Source organism: Aphelocoma coerulescens, chromosome 10 (assembly GCF_041296385.1).
Source record: "Aphelocoma coerulescens isolate FSJ_1873_10779 chromosome 10, UR_Acoe_1.0, whole genome shotgun sequence".
Classification (NCBI taxonomy): Eukaryota; Metazoa; Chordata; class Aves; order Passeriformes; family Corvidae; genus Aphelocoma; species Aphelocoma coerulescens.
In genome coordinates, this window is record NC_091024.1 from 9,792,350 (window position 1) to 9,814,118 (window position 21,769).

A 21,769-nucleotide genomic window follows, 5' to 3' on the forward strand; every position below is an offset into this window, starting at 1 on the left:
CAGGGCCGGGGTCTTTGGTGTCTTGATCTGACATCCCTCTGACTTGGTACCGAGAACTCCAGTGGTTTGGAGGATGTGGGTTTTAAAAAGGGTTATCCATTATTCTGTGGAGGAACAGCTGATCTTCTTTGATGATGTGAACTCTATTAATGTGCCCTAAAGCACATTTTGTACCTTTATTTCCTGGGTCGTAATGGCTGTGGGATGTGAAGTGCAGCTTCCGTGGTGAGGAAGGGCTGAGAGCAGCACTGGTCTGATGTGGCACCAGGGAACGTGACCTTGGCTGTCCTGCAGAGCTGTCATGTGTTCAGCGAGGCCATCAAAGAGCACTGAGGTGCTCTGCAGTGCTGCTCTGCACTTTGGCATCTGGGCAGCAATGTTTGTCCACCCAGGCTGGGAATAGCACACGGGTTTCGTGTCAGCCATGAGGCAACCACGGCCTCAAGCCCAGAACAGGTCTTGCAGGAAGCATTACTCTTGTTTTTCCTTTAATTTACTTGGCCAAATCCTTTGGTCTTAGTCTTTTGCTGCCATGTAGAAATTGTCAGCGTCTCTGTGGATGTTTTCTGTGTATGGAAGAATGGGCCATAACCAGGAGGAGCAGGATATAAACAACACAAGTACTCTCTGTATAATTCCTATTTTTTTTTAAGCTACCACAAGTGCTTACATTTGTTACTGGTACTCATGATGAATAATACCAAATTAATCCAAGTAACAAAAGCTATAATTAGCCTCAGAGTAATGATTCTTGAAAAAAAAAAAGGTTTTTCTAGGAATACTGAAGTGTAGGACAGATAGGAAGTATACTGGCTGATTATTACAGTGGAAATTGCACTGTTAATTAGAAATAGGAACAGTAATGCAGTTCTGATGTTAGTGGTGCACAGCACCTATTTACTGTTGTGCTGTGGAGAACAACATCATATTCAGCTTTGGGCTTGTCTGTGTTTTTGGGGGAGTTAGGAGATTTCAGAGTAGATGCTGGCATGGAATGATGGTTGTATGTGAAAAGTATTTTGTTGGTGAGCTGGCTTATTGGATCAGTGCACATCCACATGTGCAGCCGTGTCCTTGGGGTCACCAAGCTCTTGCTGCACCAATTTCCCCAAAGCCAGTGTTCTGTACAGCAGGTTTTATGTGACACGAATTTCATGAAGTATTACATTTCTAGCAGTATTATCTACAGACTCAGGTGGCAAACACACATTATTAATTAAAATGAATCAGAATCCTGAAGCACAAACGTGACTTTTTCTTTCATTTGAAAGCAATGCTATTTTTAGTAACTATGTTATCCCTCTTGTTTGCTGAGTACAGTCGGAGGAGGATGAATTGGAGTTGGTGAGTTTGGGCTGCTGTTTGCTGAGCGACAGCAAGATGCTGGAAATGTCTTTCACTACAGCTTTTTAACTGTAGTTTCATTACATATTTTAAATAATTCCAGTGTTCCCTTGGTAGCAGACAAAAATACATTTGTTTTATCAAACTCAAAACTAGACCAATTCAAGTTGAAAACACATCCAAAGTCAGCGCTTGCCATTTGTAAACTTCTATTTTTTTTTCCTGAAAATGTTTCTGTTTTTCTTGGAGGGAACATTGGAAAAGAGCCTTTCAAAGTAACTGTCCATGTGTATAGGATTTGTACTGCCTTCTGTATGAAATACAAATAATCACTTTCCATCCCCTAAATTATTGGAATGTTTTTAGAAAGTGGCTTCACTTGTGAAGTTCTTCAGACTGTAACACCAGCCCTGTGTTACTTCTCTTCCTTTCAAGGAGATGACATCATTGCTGATGAGGTCACCTTTTTGGAGGTTAGAATTATTTCATCCTGCGTGAGATTATCAAACCACAGGGGTGTTCCCTGTTTACCAAAAGGAGGAGAGAATTGCAAGTGAATAATTCTGCCTTTTTTCCAGTGGAAGGATATTCTGCTTTTAAAAGGAAACTCTTGGGATTTGTGTGTTTTCAATTTTTCTTTCCCCAAAGTTTTTAACATTTGGCATTCTGTCTGGAAAATCAACGTAAGGCTAAAATAATTCATAACTTATTTTTAGAGCGATTTGCAAATTGTTTGGCTGCTGTGGCACAAACCAGGCAGAAGATGCTGTGTCAGATTCACAGAGAAATAAATCAACCTATTGCAGACCTTGATTTGTTGTTGAACATGGACCTGTTGCTAATATGAGGCTCTAATTGCATGAAAGCATGGAAAATGTAGTGATTTAGATAAATTTCTTGATGAATGCATGCTGCTGGTTGATTTTTACCTTAAACATGAGAAATATATTTTAAAAGTAAGGGGAAATGGTTTTTAAAAGTCAGTATTGAAGTTTTTAAGTGTTACTGGGATGTCTTGCTCGTCGAGGAGTTAGAGCTCTCCCACTTTCCTCTCACCTTCAGAGGAGTGTCTGGTTTTCAGTGCCAGAACAAAAGCTCAGTGTAAAAGCACTTAATCAAATATCATTGCAATTGAAATTAAAGCCAAAGCCTTTGGACTGAGGGATTCCCCCCTGCCCTGTGCCGTGTGGGATCAGTGGATGGAGCCGCACGTGGATCCCACGTGTGGCGTGGGCCATCTAGTGGCTCCAAAAACTGGGACCAGCCCTGACAGGAGCAGCACTCACACAAAGGAAAGGTGCAGTGTCTACCTCAAATGTGGTAAAGAAATACGAGCTACACCTGCAGGATTCTGTCTGATGCTGATTCCAGTGTTGGGAAGCAGTTCCAAATCCCATCTGTGAACACTCTGTGTGGTTGGAGCTGAGTACTGAATATGAAAAGCAGCTACCAACAGTAGCGTAGCATGAAACAAAGATACTGAATTCTTCCTGCTACATTTGCACCAGTTCAAAAGATTAAAAAAAGAAATCCTGAAATTTGTCATGAATCTCCAAGGACAACAAATATTGGGCACATCTAAATATTGCTTAGTGTCTTTGTGTGGCTGAGTGTTCCAGGAATTATATTCAGAAAGAATTTACATCAGAAAACCACCTTTATACCTTTATTAGCCACTTAAAACCCAAAAAAACAATCCCATGAGGAAATTCTTTGGTCTGGATTGTTTCCCAGTCTATTCCTCTTTACTTTTCCATTATGCAGTAATCCCAACTTTATAGGCAGCCATCCAAGAAGGCTTTGGAGAAAGGTCAATTCCTGACAGACACAAAAATCTGCTCTAATAACATCTCTTTATGCCAGATAAACTTGGTCTAGAGGAGATTTTCAGAAGTACGTAAGTGATTTAAAGGGATCAATTACAGAAAATCAGAGGGACTTTCTCTGGGACTTGGAGCTTTGAAACCTGGGAGCTCTGAAGCAGAGAGGGCACATCTGCCAGTGTGTGTGTTTGGCAAAAAATGCCAAAGAGCCCCATAATCCTTGGGAAGCTCGAAGGTGGGAATTGCAAGAGCAGCCAGACACAAGAAAGATCAGAAGCTGGCAGCCAGTGAAAGCTGTGGCTAATTTTAATATGGATGCTGTGATATATATTACTTTCTTTAAATGGGAAAGATACAAGATTGATAACCCTCAATTCATCTTCATAAATTTAAGCTTAAAATTGAATACAGCCCCATTTCTGTACCTGCTCATTCTGATATTTTTAAGGGAATGATGCATTTTTAATGCTGCTCATTCTCTCAAGATTAGAGTGGAGAAAAAAGTTAACTGGTGCAGATCCTGAAATACCTGTGTCTGAAATAAGGGAAACTTACAAGACTGAGTAAACTTCAGTGTTGTAAACCTGTGAAATGGATCCTTACCAAAGGGATGAGAAACTGTTCCTTTTGTAGCAAATATTTTTTCAGAGATAGAGGTTCTCTTTAAAACCAGCAGATTGAAACCTAGCTCCTTGTAGAAATACAGGATGTAGAGACTGCTGCTATTTCTAAGAATTCTGCAGATCAAAGTAAGTATCTGTTGTTGAAAAATAAAAACACGTAGAATTTTCTGTTCTTGACAGTATCTGGCCAAATGGTGTCGAACCTCATATTTTGAAGAAGATTTGCAGTTGCCACTGTGGAGAGCAGAACATTCTGTGGCAGCAGCTTTGCTGTCTGGTGCTGTTCACCACAGTGTTTAATTAATTTTCTATCCAGCAAATTTGGTTAGAGCTTATTTTGAGTGATATGTTTGCTGCAGATGTTCATTCCAGTATATGGGAAAGAAAGACTGTTACTAAAAAGCCAACTTGTGCCCACATATTATCTGAGACAATCTAGTTTAGCTATTTTCCCTGTCAGAAAAGCACAGTTGCTCTTTGTGAACTCCAGTGTCATTTGCTTGGAAACATATCTGCATTATAACAAGTACTCTCTCAGTTTCTCAGGAACCATGGGAACAGCAAGATTATTTTATCACTGAAGTCTTATCAACACAAATTTAGAAGATCTCTGTGTTCCTTTCAGGACAGGTGTAGTCAGCACAGTGTCAAAACTGGCAGCTGAAATTTGGAAAATTGGATAAACAACTGTGAAGTGGGAGAATCTCTTCTAGTGGAACTGCACCTCACCATCTGCATTAAAACCTCTTTAAAAATAAGACTAAAACTCTTAAAATCACTTAAGAACTTCTGAGAATTGTTGTGTGTATCCCTAAGAAACTGCATTTATTTTTGTGTGTCCTACAACTCTAACACAGTTGAAATCTGCATGCTTGGGAAGTGGCCCAGTGAGCTCTCAATTAATTTTTCATTTCAGTTTGCCAAGATCGTTTTGGTTGTCTTAAAACATTTTAGCTTGTTTAGAAAACCAGTCCTGACAAAAAGGATGTGTTCCTAACTCAAAGACACAGCAAAGCAGCACATTTGAATGCACTGCCCTGTTATCCTAGCACTGCATTTTTCATTGTTCTCTGCGGTCTCACAAGGTTTGTTATTTCCATCCCTTGCAGAATACCCAAAGGATAAGCAGTTCTCAGTCCACGCAGCCCCTGGCCACCCCTGTGGTGTCGGTGACGACTCCGAGCCTGCCCCCACAGGGACTCGTGTACTCGGCCATGCCCACTGCCTACAACACTGGTAAGCCCTGCTGGGGTCAGGGGCTGGGACTTGGACCCACGTGAGTCAGAAGTCCAGGAAATTTGCATTTCTGTGATGCCTGGCTTTATTTTCCTCTTCAGTTCAAATGAGTTCCTACTCATCAAAACTGAGCCTGTAGTTGCTTCCTCCCATGAGTGCCTCACGTTTAGGCAGTAGCTGATCCTTTGGTAGTTCTGTTCTTCAGATATTTTGATTGTCTGCAGGACCTTAAAACTACTTTTTATCCAAGCTGGGTGTGATGTAAGGCATTTGGTAATGTAAAAGTGGTTTGAGTGGATGGGAAAGTAGTTCGTTAAAGTCAAGTAATAAGTGATGGAACATGAGGCAATGGCAGTCTCACATTGCACAAGGGGAGGTTTAGGTTGGATATTGAGGAAAATTTCTTCACCAAAAGGGTTGTCTGACATCCACCAGGGCAGTGGTGGAATTCCAGCCCCCCAAAGATGGTATTTTATACATTTTCTCTACTCTTAGCTTTGAAAGTTTTCACTGCAGTTTTTAGTTTAGCCAGCCAAGCACCTCACATCCTCTTGTATCTTTTTGTGTTAATGAGCTCATTAGCTGGCAGTGCCCTGAGCCCCTTTCTGTGCCCTGGGCAGTGCCACAGCCAGGAAGGTGCAGGGAGAGGAATTGTGCACCCATGAGCTGTGGGGGCTGTACTGGGACCCTGCACTCCTCACACCCATCAGCCAGGGGCTGTATTTGCCCTGCAGCAGCACCAGCACACAGCTGCCCTGAGGGGCTCAATTCTGAAGCAGGGAGCACAGAAGTTGGGCTGCAGGAGCAGTGTCATGGGCAGAGCAGTAACCTGCTGTGGGTGATCAGTTGAAGTGTGTTAGGTGGACATGCAGACCTTGGTTTGACTCTTGCCCCAGAGGTGGTTCAGCTGTTGTGTTCAATGGCTGTTCAAAGCGAACCGTTCTGGTCCCTGCTCAGAAGAGCCACGCTGAGTTTCACCTGATACATCCCTTCTGTCCAGTTGGATGCTGTTTCAGGAAGCAGTGCTGGGTGCATCCCTCACCCAGAATAACCTGTAAGCTGGTGGCTGAAACATCCAAAAGCTGAGAGGGGCTGTATTACAGCTGGTGATGGGGTCAGTAGCTCTGACCCAGGAAGAGGTGACTGGTCCGGGGGGATGGTCCCAAAAGGAATCCCGAGGCCCAGTGTCTTCCCTCAGCTGCTGGCCAGGAGGGCCTGTGCAGAGACTGTCAGCTCTTTAGTGATTATCAGCTGGTGATTCCAGCTCAGCTCTGCAGGGCAGCCTCCAGGCCAAGCCAGACCAGAGAGAGACGAGAGGCTCTGTGGGTGGTTCCACACGGAAGGCGGCTTTATTGTTGGTCCGTACTCCGGCGAAGGGGAAAGCCAGAGCCGAGAGCTCTCTTTGTCAGGGGCAGAGGGCTTAGCTTTTATAGGGATACAGGGGATGGGTGAAGGCCAGTGGGTTACAAAGGATCTGCATAGGGTCTCCTGAAGGATTGTGGGTCTGGTGACCGAAGAAGTGCCTTTCCAGGGAGTCCTGCTGGGCGATTACAAAATCTCTTATCTCAGCAGAGATCCCTCCAGGGCAGGGGCTGGGCATACCCCACAGGGCTGCAGTGGGAATCTCAGGAAGCAGCAAAGGCAATGGGGACTGGTGTCCTACGCAATGGACAAATGCTGGTATCACTGGGGTGTGATTTTAAACTCCAGCCCATTTCCTTTGATAATGCAAATAATTTGTGCAAAGCTTTTAGCCTTTAGTGGTTTTCGCACACTTAAGAACTGTTTCTATTAGATTGAACCTTTCAGGAGATTTGCAGAAAGAAATTTGATGTTGAAACTGAATTGTCGCCTGGGGATTCTCAGGGTAGTCACTACTTACAGCACAATTTCAGTTTTGCAGTTCAAAGACTAAGATAAAATTTAAATACCTTAATTGTTTTTCTGGATTGGCAGTGGTTGTTTTCTTCAGAGCTGGAAGGGATAGCTGCAGCTCTTGGATCCTTAATTAAAATGTTGGATATCAATTTTCCACAAATATCCTATTTTATATAATCTGTTTTGGTATTCTGCAGATTGCTGGAGGAAGGGCCAGAATCAACTGAGTTACTGGTTCTAAAACAGTCCAGGCATTTAAAAAAATACTAAAACTCCCAGCAATCAGTTAATCAGTAATTGACACCTGAGCAAAGCACACCAAGCCATAAAAAAATTCCTGGCTTCAGGTCAGTTGTTTTGCAGAGGCACAAACTTCCCAGTGCTGCTTGTGGGGGTCACTGCAGTGACGGTTTCTGTGGTGCAGAAGATGCTCTTGTGTGTACGACTTCATCTCATATCAGGTCACTCGTGCAGCAGGGGTAGCCTCCTGTCACTGCCAGCAGGTATGTGATTATTTAGGGAATTAATAGTGCAGCTAATTGTGTAGTGACATACGTACTCCTCAAGAGAAATACCTCCTCAAAGCCCTGTGACCACACAGAACGTGTCTAAAGTGTCAGAAGTTAACTGTCCATGGTCATAAAAGCTGTAATTGCAATGGAAAAAAATGATGTGGGAACTGAATTCCTGTGAGTGTTTCCTTCAGGTCTGCTCTGACAAATCCCATCTGCCCAGCACTTCCATCCCCAGTGCTCACACGGGCTGCACTTGGCAGTTGTTGGAGGCCTGGCTGCTTTGAAGGCTCAGTGCATGTCTGGGTCACTGGAGGGGCTGCAGAGTTTTTAGTTTTTCTTCATTTTTTAGATTCAATTTTAGTCTTGCAAAAGGGGCTTTTTGGGTCAGTCATCTTGGGACAAGCCTTTCTGAAGCTGTGCAGAAATATGTGTGAGGGGTTTCAGAGTTTCAATAGAAGTGTCAAAGAAGAAATGAAACAAAAAGGCAGCCTAAGAAGCTTCACCTGCTGGAAGCAGCTGGGACTCCTGAGGCCTTCAGGAAGGTTCTGGCAGGGATGTGTGTGAGTCTCTGATAGCACAGGGTCCTGCTGGCCCTGGATTCTCCTCCCAAGATGAGCTATTTTAGGGAGATCTAGAATTTATACACAGCAGACAGGTCAGTGGATGGGAGGGGGAGATTGTTCAAGAAGGCTCATCGCAGGAGAGAGAGATTGTAATGGTGGCATTTTAGGACAATACTATTAAAAAAACTCCTATGTCCCCAAACACAAATCAAAGCCAAGCCCAGCTTAAGTGGAATGTTTGGTTCCTCTCCTGGCAGTACAGAGTGAGTTTGGCTGCTCACATTTTGTCCCATTCTCAAGAGACTAAAAATTATTTTAAGGGAGCTTTATTACAAAATAATTAAAAGCAGAGAAGAGTTTGACTTTGTCAAACCTGAAAGGAAACAAGAGTGATAATGACCGAGTGAAAACACCTTCAGTTCTGTGAATGAAGTGAGAAGTGAGGGAGCCCTGCAGCAGCCAGAGCCACGGCCGGCTGATGCTCTGGGGTCAGAATAGATCGAGTTCTCCGGGCTCCATTTAAGTTGTATTTCTAAATTATGGTGTTCTCTTGCTCCACATAAAGGGGTTTCTTTGGTTTATGTGATACAGAGATGACAGTTTAATCAGACATTGAGGAGCGATATTGTGGGGAAAGGGGGGGATGGGATGTGGTACAGTGGGACTGCACTGACGGGTTACTGAGGGGTTTGGGTACCCGGCCCCTACCCTGCCTTTTCAGAGTCCCTGTGACTGCCTGGGCAGCCAGTGCTGTTTGTGGCTTGGGTCTGGATGGAGGTTGTAGGACCAATGTGGAGGAACTGAAAGAATGCAAAAGAGAATTTCATTTGGAGGCATCTGTACTGTTAAGCTCCCTGTGAGGTTGGCAGGATTGCTCCTAGAGTTTTCACGTTTGGATTCCTTTGGAGCAGCTGCCTTTGTTCTGGGCAGAAAGCCTTTGTATTTGTGTTTATTTATATATGTATGTTATATATATAAACCCCCCTATACATTACTTCATTGTTTGTTTGTTTTTCCCTCTTAGATTACTCCTTGACTAGCGCAGACCTGTCTGCCCTGCAGGGGTTTAACTCCCCAGGAATGCTGTCCTTGGGGCAGGTGTCTGCCTGGCAGCAGCACCACCTTGGTCCCGCGGCCCTCAGCTCTCTTGTGTAAGTACCCGGGGTGCCGGTGCAGGGCAGCACTGGGGGAGCTTCTGCCTCTTCTGCTGGATCAGCTGCACCAGGGGAATATTGAGCACATTTTAACCTCTTGTCTGTGCTGCAAAGAATTTGTGTGTCAGGGTGTTTGTTGCTGCAGTCACCTCCAGCTAATGAGCCGTGTCCCTGCAGGCTCAGCTTCTCACCAAGGAGGCACCTGTGTGATGACTGAAACGTTTGGCAGTAGGAAATCCTTGTTTGTTCTGAACTTCTGTAAATGCAGCTCGGACCTTTAATTAATGCTTTTTTCTCCTTTGCTCTTCCCAGTAAGGGGCATTGATTAATGTGCTGAGCCCCAAGGCCTCACCATCACAAACACGTGAACTGTCACTTGGTTTTCACTTTTTGTGTTTCCTTATTTGCGCCTTTCTGTTTTCTTTCCCCAGCACTGGCAGCCAGCTATCTCAGGGTTCCAATCTCTCCATTAACACCAACCAAAACATCAACATCAAATCCGAACCGATCTCGCCTCCCCGGGACCGCGTCACCCCCTCCGGGTTCCCGCCGCAGCAGCCGCAGCCGCCACCGCCGCCGTCGCGCCAGGAGCTGGGGCGCTCCCCGGTCGACAGCCTGAGCAGCTCCAGCAGCTCCTACGATGGCAGCGACCGCGAGGATCCCCGCAGCGATTTCCACTCCCCCGTCGTGCTGGGGCGGCCGCCCAACACAGAAGATCGGGAGAGTCCCTCGGTAAAACGAATGAGGATGGACACGTGGGTGACATAAACCCGCAGTGTCGCCCTTTCAGTTTTGTGTTCTCAAAATGAACTGTCCTGACATATCTAAATTTATAAATAAGGACATGAATAAGTATATTTATATGTATATACATACGTGCATATATATATCTTCACATGCATATATATGTGCTAGTGTGTGTAGCATACACCAATCATCAGGCACTTACGACAAACTCTTGTATAGCTGCAGATGTCCCTTGGTAAAACGTAACAGAACAATCCAGTAGGTTTGATCTCTAGTCTGGCACTTACCTGGACTCGTGTGCAACCCCAGCCCAGCCCCATGGCAGAGCGGTGTCCCCGCAGTGTCTCCTCCTCCTCCACACCCACCCGAGCGAGGGCTCGCCTGTAGTACCGTCCCTGTGTGTAGTCAGCTCTATGGTTACTCGTAGTTAAGAAATAATTGCTTTGTAGCAGCAGAGCAGTAGAAAAGCAGGAAGAAGAAAGCAATACTGTACATAAACTGACCTTTCTATTACCCAACCTGGCATGGGTCTCTATTGCAGAGGGTGCATGGAGAAGGGCTGATGCTATAAGAAACAAAAAAAAAACAAAAACAAAAACCCTGTTTTGCACGTGCAAAAAAAAAAAAAAATAGTGTATTGGGTCAAAGAAGTGATTTTTTTAATGAGTGAAAGAGAGACATAGAGAACTCGCATGAAATATTCAGAAAATATTAGCCTAGAAAATAGAACGTTAACAAAATAAAATTAATATATTAAGTTATAATTGGAATATGTTTGACAAATTTGTTTTTACGTTCATACCTTTGAAAAATATAGAAACGGATTTTAGCTCATGTATATTTTATATTAAAGAAAACAATACCCTAATGAATTGAAGACTATATATAAAGTTATATACAGTACTTTTGAACACATTCTGCTATGAATTATTTATATAAGCCAAAGCTGTATGTTGTAGCTTTTTTGTAGAGTATAGTTTTATCTTATTTTGACTTTCTAGTTTTTGCTTTCAAAGAAGAAAAGGAAAAACTTGCAGGCGGAACCTTGGGGGAAAAATAAGCCATGAACACTTATATGTAAATTTAAATTTGAGCCAAACTCTTTGTGTATATAGCATCCTAAATATATTATCACCTTTGGTGTAAGTACCTATGTATTGTACGGTCACCAGATTAAAAAGTATATTTTTGTGGATTGACGCCAACTTGAAACAAGGCGAGGTCCTTATTAAGTAGAGTATTCACTGTTTAATATTTACTATTTTGTTAAATATACTGTACTTTCTTTGGATTTTAATTATTATTAATATTATTATCCAGATTTTTCAGAGGGTGTATAAAGGGGTTGGCCCCCTCACTGGTGGTGAATGTGTGCCGTTCAATTGTAATCTCTGTGCTGTATGGTTAAGCTTCATTATACATTTTATATATATGTATATAAATAGCAAAGTGGCAAAAAAAAAAAATCCAGTGTTAAGTTCATCCTGCATAAATATAAAAAATCTGTTACAACACATTTTAAGGCATCATTTTAAAGCTGCCTCTTCCGAGGAGGAAAAAAAAACCAGTGGAAAAACTTGACCTAATTTCTCATGATAGGGAAATGACACATATCAGAGGAGCGCAAAAGGTTTTGTGAGTTGGCAAGTGGTTTGGGAAAAATTTGCTGCTTCCAAGAAAGAGGGAGGAATGCAGAGCCCCCTTGTGCCGTGAGCCAGGGCCGGGCGCAGGTTTGGTGTTGGATGCGGGGCTGTGATCCCACAGGTGCTCCCGGTCACCTCCAGGCTGGCAGTGCTAGTTCTGGGTGGAAGCTGCAGTCCTGTGGGCTTGCCCAAACTCTTCAGAGTTAGCCCTGATATTTATTACGTTTTTGCTTGGGCCTTTTTTTTTTTTTTTTCAGTTAAGAAAATCCCTTGATGCTGTAAGGGAGGGGTGGGAAGGGCGGTGCAGCGCGGCCGGCTGCCCTGTGTGGTACCTGCGGCCTCCAGCCCTGTCCCCTGTTGTCCTGGCAACGTCAAAACCCGCAGGGGCTCCAGTCCCTTCCAGCCCTTCCCGTGGAACTGCTTCCCATTTCCGTGGGTTCATCCTGGCTGGCAGGAGCATGGAGGCAGATGGGACACGTTCCAGTGGCTGCTGTGTTCCCCAGCGACCGAATTCACTTGCTGCTCCCGGAACCTTTTGCTGCTCTGACTAGTGATGTGAGTTCCATGATTTATGCACCTGTATGAACTTTGCTGTACATCCGAGTGGGAGTTCTGCATTCACATTTACTGTCTATTTTCTTGTGTGCCTTATCAGATGGCTTTGCTGACTGTATCTCAATAGTCTTTATTTCTATGCAGGTTTTTAAACAGTACTTAAACTACTGTTTTCTTAAAGACAAAGCTACACAAGGGTTAGAGTTTGTATTGAAATTGCACCAATGAATTAAAAAAAAAAATAATAGAAAGAATCAGTTCTAAAGAGCTGGGCCAGGGAGCGGCCCTGTGCTGCCCTAGCCCCAGCAGAAACGTCCTTCCACAGCCCTCCGCTCTCGGGGAGCACCTCCTGCCACCGAGGACATGGGAATCCTGGTTTTTAATAACTAGTAACTCACTTTGAAACATACTTTTTTAGAAATTGTAAAAATGTTTTATAAAAAAAAAATGACAGAGCACAGATATTTCAACAGGTTTAAAAAAAAAAAAACTTTTTAAAATTATCTCTGCTGACTGAAGTGCAAGTGGATCCAATCCTGGGCTGAACCCAGTCAGGTCTGAATGATTTAAGATTTTTATCTCTGTTGTGACAAATCACCTCCATCCTCGAGCTCTCACGATAGTTTTGAGAACGCCACGGTGTCAGGGACTCATCAGAGAGAACTGCTTTAGCCTTGCCTTCCCTCCAAGGACACTAATGCATCAGAAACTTGCGAGTTACTGTGCGCACAAGAAATACATAGTAAATAAGGAACAAAACAACTCCTAACAATTGATCCTGGGCAGAAGTTAAATCCGAATGTGAAAGAAAGACTTAACCAATGTAAACATTTAAATCTTAGTAGAACCTTTCTTCACTTTGCTGTGCAAGAGAACACTGCTTTGCTATATTTAAAATGGCTTTTTTAAAAGAGATTTATGTATTTGGTAAATGTTTGTAGTCAACAGTTCACAAGAAGCTGTTCACGGTTTAATGCTGATAAGCCGTTTGGCGGCACAAGCTGGACTTTGTTGCCATCCTTGAGACGAATCTTTTAAGAAAAAAAATAAGTTAATCTCAATTTTTTTCCCTGAATGTGTTGTTTTTTCTTCAATATACAATAAATATTCTAGTGAACTTTTTATCAAATGGTTAAGAAAATGCTAGAGGTTGTTGTAAAATATTTGTATCCTGCATTCACTAAAGTAAAGATACTGGCTTTTACTGTGTACTCCGGCCTCTCTCGTGTTTGCAGAGCACGTGGTCCTGTCTGGCGCGTCCTTGCCCCCTCCAGGTGTCCAATTCAGGTGCAAGGTGTTGGTTTGAAACTGCAGCCATGAGCATTTCCATCAACAGGAATTCACACGCACTTGTTACTACACTCACGGACTGATGCTTGCTAAGAACCTTTTTTACAAAACACTTAAGAGAACTGGCAGATAAACCAGGGTCTATTCAGAGTGGAGAGCCCAAGGCCAGTCCTGCCTCTCCAGCCCCGGTTCCTCCTCTTGCTTCCACTCCTGCTTCTCACTGCAGGGGCTGAGGTAAGGCTGCAAGGGACCCCTCCTTCTAAGGCAGGTGCTAGCAAAAAACGCACAAGCTGTGCCCCTTGTGCTTTTATTTCATGTGACTTTATTTAAAAATGTAAGAATTCCCCCCCCCCTCCCCAGAACCAAGAGATACAGCTCTTCATAGAAGAAAAATACAAGTTTTTGTTCACTGTAAGATACTTTAGAGTGCTCGTTTACAAAATTAGATTCTCACTTTTGAGAACTGCTGGAAACAGGTTCTCATTGTAACAGCACATGGTTCTGCTTGTGTGGTGTGGGGCTCCTCACCTTGCTGGAGAAGCTTCAGTCCTCCCCCTCCAGGCAGACACTGCCAGGCTGCTCTTCCTCAGGCCAGGCTGAGGTTACACCTGTACAACAGGTGCTTGTACCACAGCCCCTCTCCAGCCCCTGCTCTGCCCCAGCAGGCCTCCGGCTGCCGGAGAAGCCCTGGGGTCCTGCTGGCAGCTGGGAAACTCCAAATGGGGCGGGGCTGAGGTGGGGAGGACAAACAGTGCTTCCTACACCTGCCCACCAGCTCTGCCCTCACCCTCAGCAACAATGGCACCTGCCCATGCAAAATCCCTTAGTGTCTGGTACAGGAAAGCCTTCACCTCTGCCCACAGGTCTGGAATTTGCTGAATCAAACTTCTGAGGCAAATTCTTCACTTTAGCGAAGCTCCCAAGGGCTGCCTTGCTGCTCCCTTGCAGCAGGTAGTGTTTGCTGACTGGCCCTGAAGAGCACAGCCCTCAGACTGACCGATGTCTCCACTGCCCTGCGAAGCTTTTTAATGCACATTGTCAGCTCACAGAAACCTGTCAGCAGCTCCACAGTCCTCTCATATAAAGGCTTCATCCTTCCTTCTTCTTGGACTTCAGTCCTGGACCTTGCAACCTGCACCCAGCTCAGCACTTCACTCCTGCCCAGACTGCACACAAGTAATTCCATGACCAAGCCCGGGTGTCTGAGAAGCACCACTGTAGACTATTACTAGTTTTTTTAGCAAATAATACTGACTAGACCTCCTGCCAGCAAATGAGCCCTTGAGAAGTGCACATGACTCCGCTCTTCTGTCCTCTTCCAACACCCTCTGCCCACCTGGGGCCATGCAGGACTGAGCAGAACCCTGAACAGTGCAGATCCTGCACTGGGATCTCCAGATCACAAGAGCCGTCTCTGAAGGGTTTCACTGTGGGGAAGAGGTCTGGGCTCACGCTTCCCAGAGGTGGGCCTGACACATCCTAATGGAACATGGCTCAAAGGTTTGCTCAGGGGGATGACAAGGTGGGGTGCTGGCAGCATCCTTGTGCCCTGGCACACCCAGCTTAGAGCCCCAGAAGGCATCATTAGGGTCAAGCAGGCCAAAACCACCATGGTCTGCAAGAGACAAAAATGACAGTTCTGAGAAAAAGTGTCCCCCCCCTCTTCCATTCCAGCAAAAAGTGTTTCCTTAAAATGTGAACAACCCCCAACTTTCCAACCACATTAATACTGCGCACTCTAGCTCAGCAGCAAAGGAGTTGCTTCTAGACACATCATTAAGAAATAGCTGAAGCAATCACAATGAGTAAATTGCTACAAACCACTTTCCCCTAAACAGAGTTCCCAACTCTTAAGCCACCTGGATGATGATCTCTGTAAGCAACAAAACATCCTTATTTTTCCATCAAAATCACATCACCTCATTTTCAGTCAAATTCAGGATTACATCATCAGCTGCTTATAAAAATAATCTGTATCGTTGTATCCCCTTGGATGCACTTGAGTCAGTCATAAGCATATGGGCATCACTGCTGGAGAGGCTGGAGCGGGCTGCCCCTTCCCCTTAGGATTTTTTTCCTACAACTGAGCCTTGTGGTAATTTCCCTTCCAATCCAGCTGTTGAAACATTTGAGGTTATGTTAAAGGTGTGGGCCACCAGGCCTTGCGTTTTAAAATAGATGATATAAAATACTGGCAGGACAATTCCTATCAGGAGCATAATAAAAACTGCGTTCCACCACTGGATTCCACAGTCCGCACCGTTACCAGTCTCCCGCTTCCCTGCCTCGGGCAGGGGCCTTTCCAGCGCCTCCACGCCGTACTCCGCGTTCAGCTGCGTGTTCAGCTGCACCTCCACCTGCACGGCGTCCTGGATGCTCTGGTCGATGCCCCTGAAGTACTCGCTGAGGCGTCGGCTGCCAGCGGAGCCGCCCGTGCCGGGGTCGGGCTCTGGCAGCTCCACGCGCGTCAGGCCGGGCTGGGCGGGCTCCGCTGGGGGCAGCCGCAGCGCCCCGGTGCTCTCCGTGAGCAGCCCGTATGGCTGCACCGGGATCTTGATGGACTTCAGTGCGTACAGGTCCTGCTCCCGGATGAAGTTGTTGACACGTTTGATATCCGCAACCTACGGCATCCAGAAAGGACACAGACAGTGACTGCAGCACAACCCAGGAGTGAGGCAGGAAGCAGCTATAAAGGAAGCAGCAGTGTGTGCAGAGCTGGCAGGGAATAAAAGCAGGCCCAGGATGCAAGCGGTTAGGTGTTCTGCAGAGATTCCCCAGCTGTGCCAGGGGTGCTCTAGGTCCTGCTGGATACTCAGTCCCCTGTTAAACCAGTCTACCACCTCCTCTAGTGCTCTTGTACCTGCTGTATTTTGCTCCATACTGCTTTTCCTTCCTTTTGCTTTCTTTGCCCTTCTCTCACTTAGTTAAGGCAAGAAGAATCTTTGTAACAGATCCTTTTTAAAACAGTTTTCACACCTTACACACGAGTGCTTAAGGTGAGAGCACACCACCAGTGTGAGCAGGCAAAACTCCCCTCCTGCTCAGGAAATGATTTTGGAGTGAGCAGAGCTCCACCTTGGGAGCAAACCAGTTCTGAAAGCAAGGGCAGAGCCTGGAGAGCAGGGGAGCATCTGCCACACAGGCATGAGCATCCTCTGCTCAAGCAGCACCTCTCTTCTGCAGGACCAGCAGCTCATCCAGCTCATTCTTCCTGAGCTGCTCAGTGCTCCTGCTGAACAACAATCACCTCTGTGCTCCTGTCACCACCTCTGTTGGTTCCTGTGTAGGGTTCCTGTCTGTGAGCTGTATCTCCACCCAGAGCAGGAAGAGCAAAGAAGAACAAGCCACATGTGCAGCATCACACACAGAGACAGGCAGTACCAATGCAAAGACAAAGGCAAGGCTCCTTTATTTAAGATTAAATAAGAGAAGATGCTTAATACAGCGGCCACTCACAGACACCTGGTAAGTACAGCAACTCCTCAGTTGCACTAAACCCTCTGTCAAAGAAAAGGAACAGGATGTCAGTGTGTGCCAGGAGCTCTCCACAGCAGCCAAGGAGATGCAAAAAGAACCTTGAGGAAAAGGCTGGAGGACACAAAACAAAACAGCAAGAGCCAAACCAAAGAAAGGCAACACAAACAGGTAAACCACCTCCCATACATCACACCAAAGAGACACACTACAGGGACTGTGCTTTGCTCTTTCAGAAATTACAGCAGGACCTGCATTCACTACACACTCACACACTTGAGGCTGCCAAGGAAACTGGAGAGCTAAAAGAAAAAACCTACTTTACTTCCTAAGCACTCTGCTCAAAGGTAGAGATGAGATGGATGCCTGAATCTCATGTTTACTCTGCAAAGCTTGAGAACTCTGAAAATGGCACATTTAATCCTGATCTGAGGACTCTGAGGCAAAAGGAATCCTCAGCCACTAGTTCAGGCTCCTCACAGCCAGCCCCAGTGTAACCTCTGGGCTTAAATCCTGCAAAATGTCTAAGTTATGAAATAACAATCTCACCCAGAGCCTCCTAACTGAGGTGCTGCTTCAATTTCTGGATTTGTTCCAATGAAAACAAATTACTGGGACAGTAAATATCCCCCGTGGTGTCTGCAATCAAATACTGCAGTGTGCTGCTAAGGCTCTACAAACAGAAAGTGGAGCAGCACTCACACAGAAACAATGAACAACGGAGCATGCAAGAGATTGGGCTGCACAAGCATTTAGGCTTATTTTCTCTACTCATTTTTTTGGCTGCAGTGAGCTCCTCTTGTCCCAGCTAAGAACAATGCCAAAAGCAAGCCAGGACTATAAATGGTCAAGAGTAAAAATAAAAATTTTGAAGTGCTTTGCATCCCTGCCAAGTTATCTGTGGCACACGCACAGAGCTATTTGTTGCACTGTCTTAATATCCCCTCCTCAAGCAGATTCTGAAACCAATGTCAAGTTCTCACTGATTTCAAGAAGTTCATCCTGGATTTTTACACACATTTGCCTATACATTTGTGGTTACGGTTCCTCTTACTGCTGTCCTGGCAACCTTTCAGGAGCTGTTTAATTGTGCAAATAAAACAAAACACATGAAAACTGTCATGCCAGTCCTTAAAAAGACAAATACACAAGTCTCTTACAATAAGGATTTCTGTACTTGTTCGATTTAACTGGAACAAGTCAGAAGTGCCCTTTCTGGAAGGAAGGGAGGCAGCAGGACATTCTTTTCCTGTGGGAGGAGAACACTAACTATGTGGTCCCTTCCATCAGCTTGCTCTTCCCTTGGGCAGGGCCTGCAGCCTTCAGAGAGGCTGAAAGGCTCTGGGAGCGGGGCAGCAGAGAAGCAGCCATGGCAAGGACAGGACTGGGCCCTTTTGAGTGACAGTGCAGAGGCACAGCAGGACTTTTCACACCATAGTCCAAAGAACTGTCCAGAATCTCCATCCTCTGAATTCACCCAACTGCTGCTGAGAGCACCACACAGGCACAGCTCCAAACCCAACCACAGCTCAGCTCTGCCTTCTCAGGCTCTCCTGGGGCCAATCAAGGCCTATTCAAGTCCTGCCAGACTCGCTTCTCCGCACGCATCAGGCTCATCAGCAGAACCTGCAAGGGTGCCTTTTTTGTTTTGTTTTTGTTTCTAAGGGCATGGGAGGGGAGGAATTGCTGCAATCCCTCTAAGGCCTCTTGCCTCAGCTGCACCGCACAGCTGCTGTGTGGTTAAGTAAGACAGACTGCAATTGCATTGCAGCAGTGAAGCCAGAGCCATATCATTATCCCCACTGCAGTCACTGGCCAATTGTTTGCATCACGGAATTCTGAAATCACAGTCCAGCTTGCAGAAAAAGGAGGCTCTAAAAATACAGCTCAAACTGCTAAACAACAGAGGGCTTCTAATGTTCAGACCAGGTAATTAAACTTTTCATCAGTTTTGCTCTGCTTTGGAACAAAGAAAATGTGTTGTGTAGTGTGTTCCAACTCAGAGAAATCTCACTGTGCACATACACTGTGCCTCCTGCCCACAAGCACCTGAACTGTGCACGCTTTGGGATGACAGCAAACAACCAAAACCCACACATACCCCCCACCTGGATTCTGGGACTGAACTTTGGCACCTTTCCAAATCCAACCCTGTCAGACTCAGACCTTCCTTGCAAAATGTAAGCCGATACCTTTCAAAAAATAAACAAAAAACCTCACCCATAACTGTGGTGTTTCTTTGTACTGCTAAATTTGCTTTAAAAACTCCAATGTTCCTTGAGAGCAGAGCCCTGACCCTAATTTCTACACTCAGCTTCCTAATGTTTGCCCTCACTGAAATAACTTAGTACAACCTGCACTTAGTCACTGAAATTAAACAGGAAAGTAGGTCAGGCAGGGTGTGAGGCTGACAACTTCCTAGGCTGTTGGCTGAACAACTCTTTTTTGTGTTTGTTTGGGTTTTTTTTTTGCCTTTCTCCAGTTTTACCCAGACACTGATCATTCATAAAACAGAGAGGGCCAACACTTTCCAGTGTCAAAACTACCAGACCACAGGACTGGAAACCACTGCACATGAAACCCCTCTGATGTGATTAGCCTCAAGCAGAGGCAGCCCTTACCTTACAGCCGTACTGCAGGGCCAGCTTGTTGAGGTTATCCCCCTCGGTGATCTCCCGCTCCAGAAGCACCACGTCCCCCAGCCTGTCCCGGGCAGCGCTGCCCCGCTGCTGTTCCTTGCCCCTGGGCCGCAATTCCATCACGTTGAGCTCCTCCTCTGAGGACTCATCTGAGTCAGATCGGCCATTGGGAAACACATACACCTGCCTGCCCGGGAAGTTGTGGACAGTGACAGGAGCCTGGAAGGATCTTGTTCGGCTCTCATTCAGCCTCATCTTTTACACCAGTAGCACCTGTAACAAAACCCAGACATTTTTAGTTTCCTCAATTACCAGTGTTCAGTTCTTAGCATGAAAGATTCAGAGAATGCACAAAAAGCTGGCAGGTGTGAACACTCACACACACAAAGGTTTCTTGTACCCAGGGCAAATCCAGAAGTGCCACTCTTAACAGCAGTATTAGAAAAGTTATGTACTCAAACTTCAGCAATCAGTAATCATTTTCCAAGTTGCTTTTTCTTTGTTTTGTTTTGTCTACCCGTGGACAAACCACCTTATAAGACTACGTTGCTACACATTTTAAATGCTACATTCTATAATTTCATTAAAAAGCAACACAGTCACTTGAGCGAACTGTCTTTAATTATGGTCAAAACATAAAGCAGGTCTACCAAGAGACATTAAAAACTGAGCAAAGTTACCCTTTTCATAAGTCCTTAGTTCTCTACCGTTTAAGAATCCACATTTTAAGTTCTTGGAAGTGCACTTTTTTTTCAATAAGCACAGCTCAAGCTTCAGTTAAGTTCAACCTGAATAACAAGGCTTCATTTTGCTGCATGAAGACTAGAACTTGCCTGAGCACTTTAATTATTGCTCAGCCTACAGCTGTAAGGTTTTTTTCTTTTTTTTTTTTTTTTTTTTTTTTTCCTTCAATCCTCAACTCCACAAACAATTTGTTGTCACGGTCAGGCATAGCTAAGAAAACCCCACACTGTTATGGAACCTTGACATTAACGTTCTCCATCTACCTCTAAGGGATTCTTCAGGTGAAACCGCTACGATTTAATGGCATTTCCTTGGCTCCGGGCACGGCACCCACAGCTGCGGGCTGGGCTCAGCTGTGCCGGGGGAGTTCAACATCCAGAACCAGGCTGGACGCTGCTGTGGGACACTCCGGCCGTCCCCGACACAGCTCCCTCCTTAGGGAGAGCCGAACTCCTCCCCAAGCTCCTCTGGGGACCCCGACCCCGTCAGCACTTCAGGGGGACCCCGATCTCCTCAGCATTTCAGGAGGGTCCCGCTCCCCTCAGGGTGCCCCGCTCCCCATGGCACCTCGGGGGTCCCGATCCCCTCAGGGTTCCCGCTCCCCTCAGAGGGTCTCGCTGCCCTCAGCGCTTCAGGTGACCCCAAACCCCTCAGCACTTGAGAAGGGTCCCGATCCCCTCAGTGTCCCGCTCCCCCCTGGGGCCCCGCTCCCCACCAGCGGCCCCGCTCCCCCCAGACCGTCCCGGTCCCGGTTCCCGCCCCCCTCCCCGCGCCCCCCTCACGGACCCGCCGCCATCGGCCCCGCACCGACCTGGCCACGGTCTCGCCCAGCGCCCCTCCCATTGGCTGGCGGCGCCGGGGGCGGGACTTCAGCGCCAGCCGGCCAATGGGAGCCGGGGAAGGGCCGCAGGGCGGAAGGGGCTGAGCGGGCGGGGGCGGGACGGGCGGCGGGGGAGGGGCCCCGATTAAAGGGCCCGCGCCCCGTCCCGGCCGGGCGGGGACCGAGCCCAGAGCGGTCGGCGGGACCAGGTCACACACCTGAACAACGGGTGATGTCACACTCCTGAACAGAGGTCATGTCACACACCTGTACAGTGGGTAACGCCACACACTTGCATAGCCCTGGGTGAGGTGTCACTGCCCTGGGACACGTCACACACCGGTACAAGGGGTCATGTCACACACCTGCACAGCCCTGTGTTACAGTAACGTTTCAGGTATTACACTGTCAATATGTAATAACAGATTACAGCATGTCGATATTACAATAGGTCAATTTTCCATTATGTCAATATTGCCTCCACTCGGTGGTGCCTACGGAGCAGCCAGCAGAGCTGACCAGCTGTGCTCCACACTGCCATGTTTCCCTTGGCCCATCCTGACTCGTGGCTTATGTTTAAAAAACAAGCTCAGGATACACCGTTAGCAAGTTCCACATTCGAAGCTTTTCTGGGGTGCAGGGAGAGGAGAAATAATGCCCTCCTTGCCAGCTGTCAGAATCAGCCAGGCACTCCTTTGGGTGCCCACGGGGTGAAGACACT

At 46.2% G+C, this 21,769-nt stretch overlaps 2 protein-coding genes across 12 annotated transcripts in view; one reads left to right on the forward strand and one right to left on the reverse strand.

The window, feature by feature from the left end:
* The window catches only part of MEF2A (myocyte enhancer factor 2A), an 82,765-nt gene extending 69,473 nt beyond the window's left edge, over positions 1-13,292 (forward strand). For 4 of the 7 annotated variants that reach the window (XM_069026066.1, XM_069026062.1, XM_069026060.1 and 1 more), the window contains 4 exons: positions 1,321-1,344; positions 4,900-5,026; positions 9,007-9,133; positions 9,568-13,292. In XM_069026066.1, coding sequence (XP_068882167.1) covers positions 1,321-1,344; positions 4,900-5,026; positions 9,007-9,133; positions 9,568-9,904 — 615 coding nt within the window. In that variant the 3' untranslated portion in view covers positions 9,905-13,292. The remainder of the gene's footprint in view (positions 1-1,320; positions 1,345-4,899; positions 5,027-9,006; positions 9,134-9,567) is intronic. The other 3 variants (XM_069026065.1, XM_069026063.1, XM_069026064.1) reach the window with 1 other exon arrangement.
* LYSMD4 (LysM domain containing 4) lies at positions 12,890-21,101 on the reverse strand. Of its 5 annotated transcripts, none has more exons than XM_069026069.1 (3): positions 21,040-21,101; positions 19,467-19,757; positions 12,890-15,992 (listed from the first exon to the last, which is right to left on the reverse strand). In XM_069026069.1, exons 2-3 carry the CDS (start codon positions 19,737-19,739, stop codon positions 15,435-15,437), a joined length of 831 nt encoding a protein of 276 aa, XP_068882170.1. In that variant the 5' UTR covers positions 19,740-19,757; positions 21,040-21,101; the 3' UTR covers positions 12,890-15,434. The 5 variants fall into 5 exon arrangements, with proteins under 5 accessions (XP_068882170.1, XP_068882169.1, XP_068882171.1 ...); XM_069026068.1 differs by lacking the exon at positions 21,040-21,101 and adding an exon at positions 21,015-21,039; XM_069026070.1 differs by lacking the exon at positions 21,040-21,101 and adding an exon at positions 20,492-20,838.
* Positions 21,102-21,769: the final 668 nt, after the last annotated feature.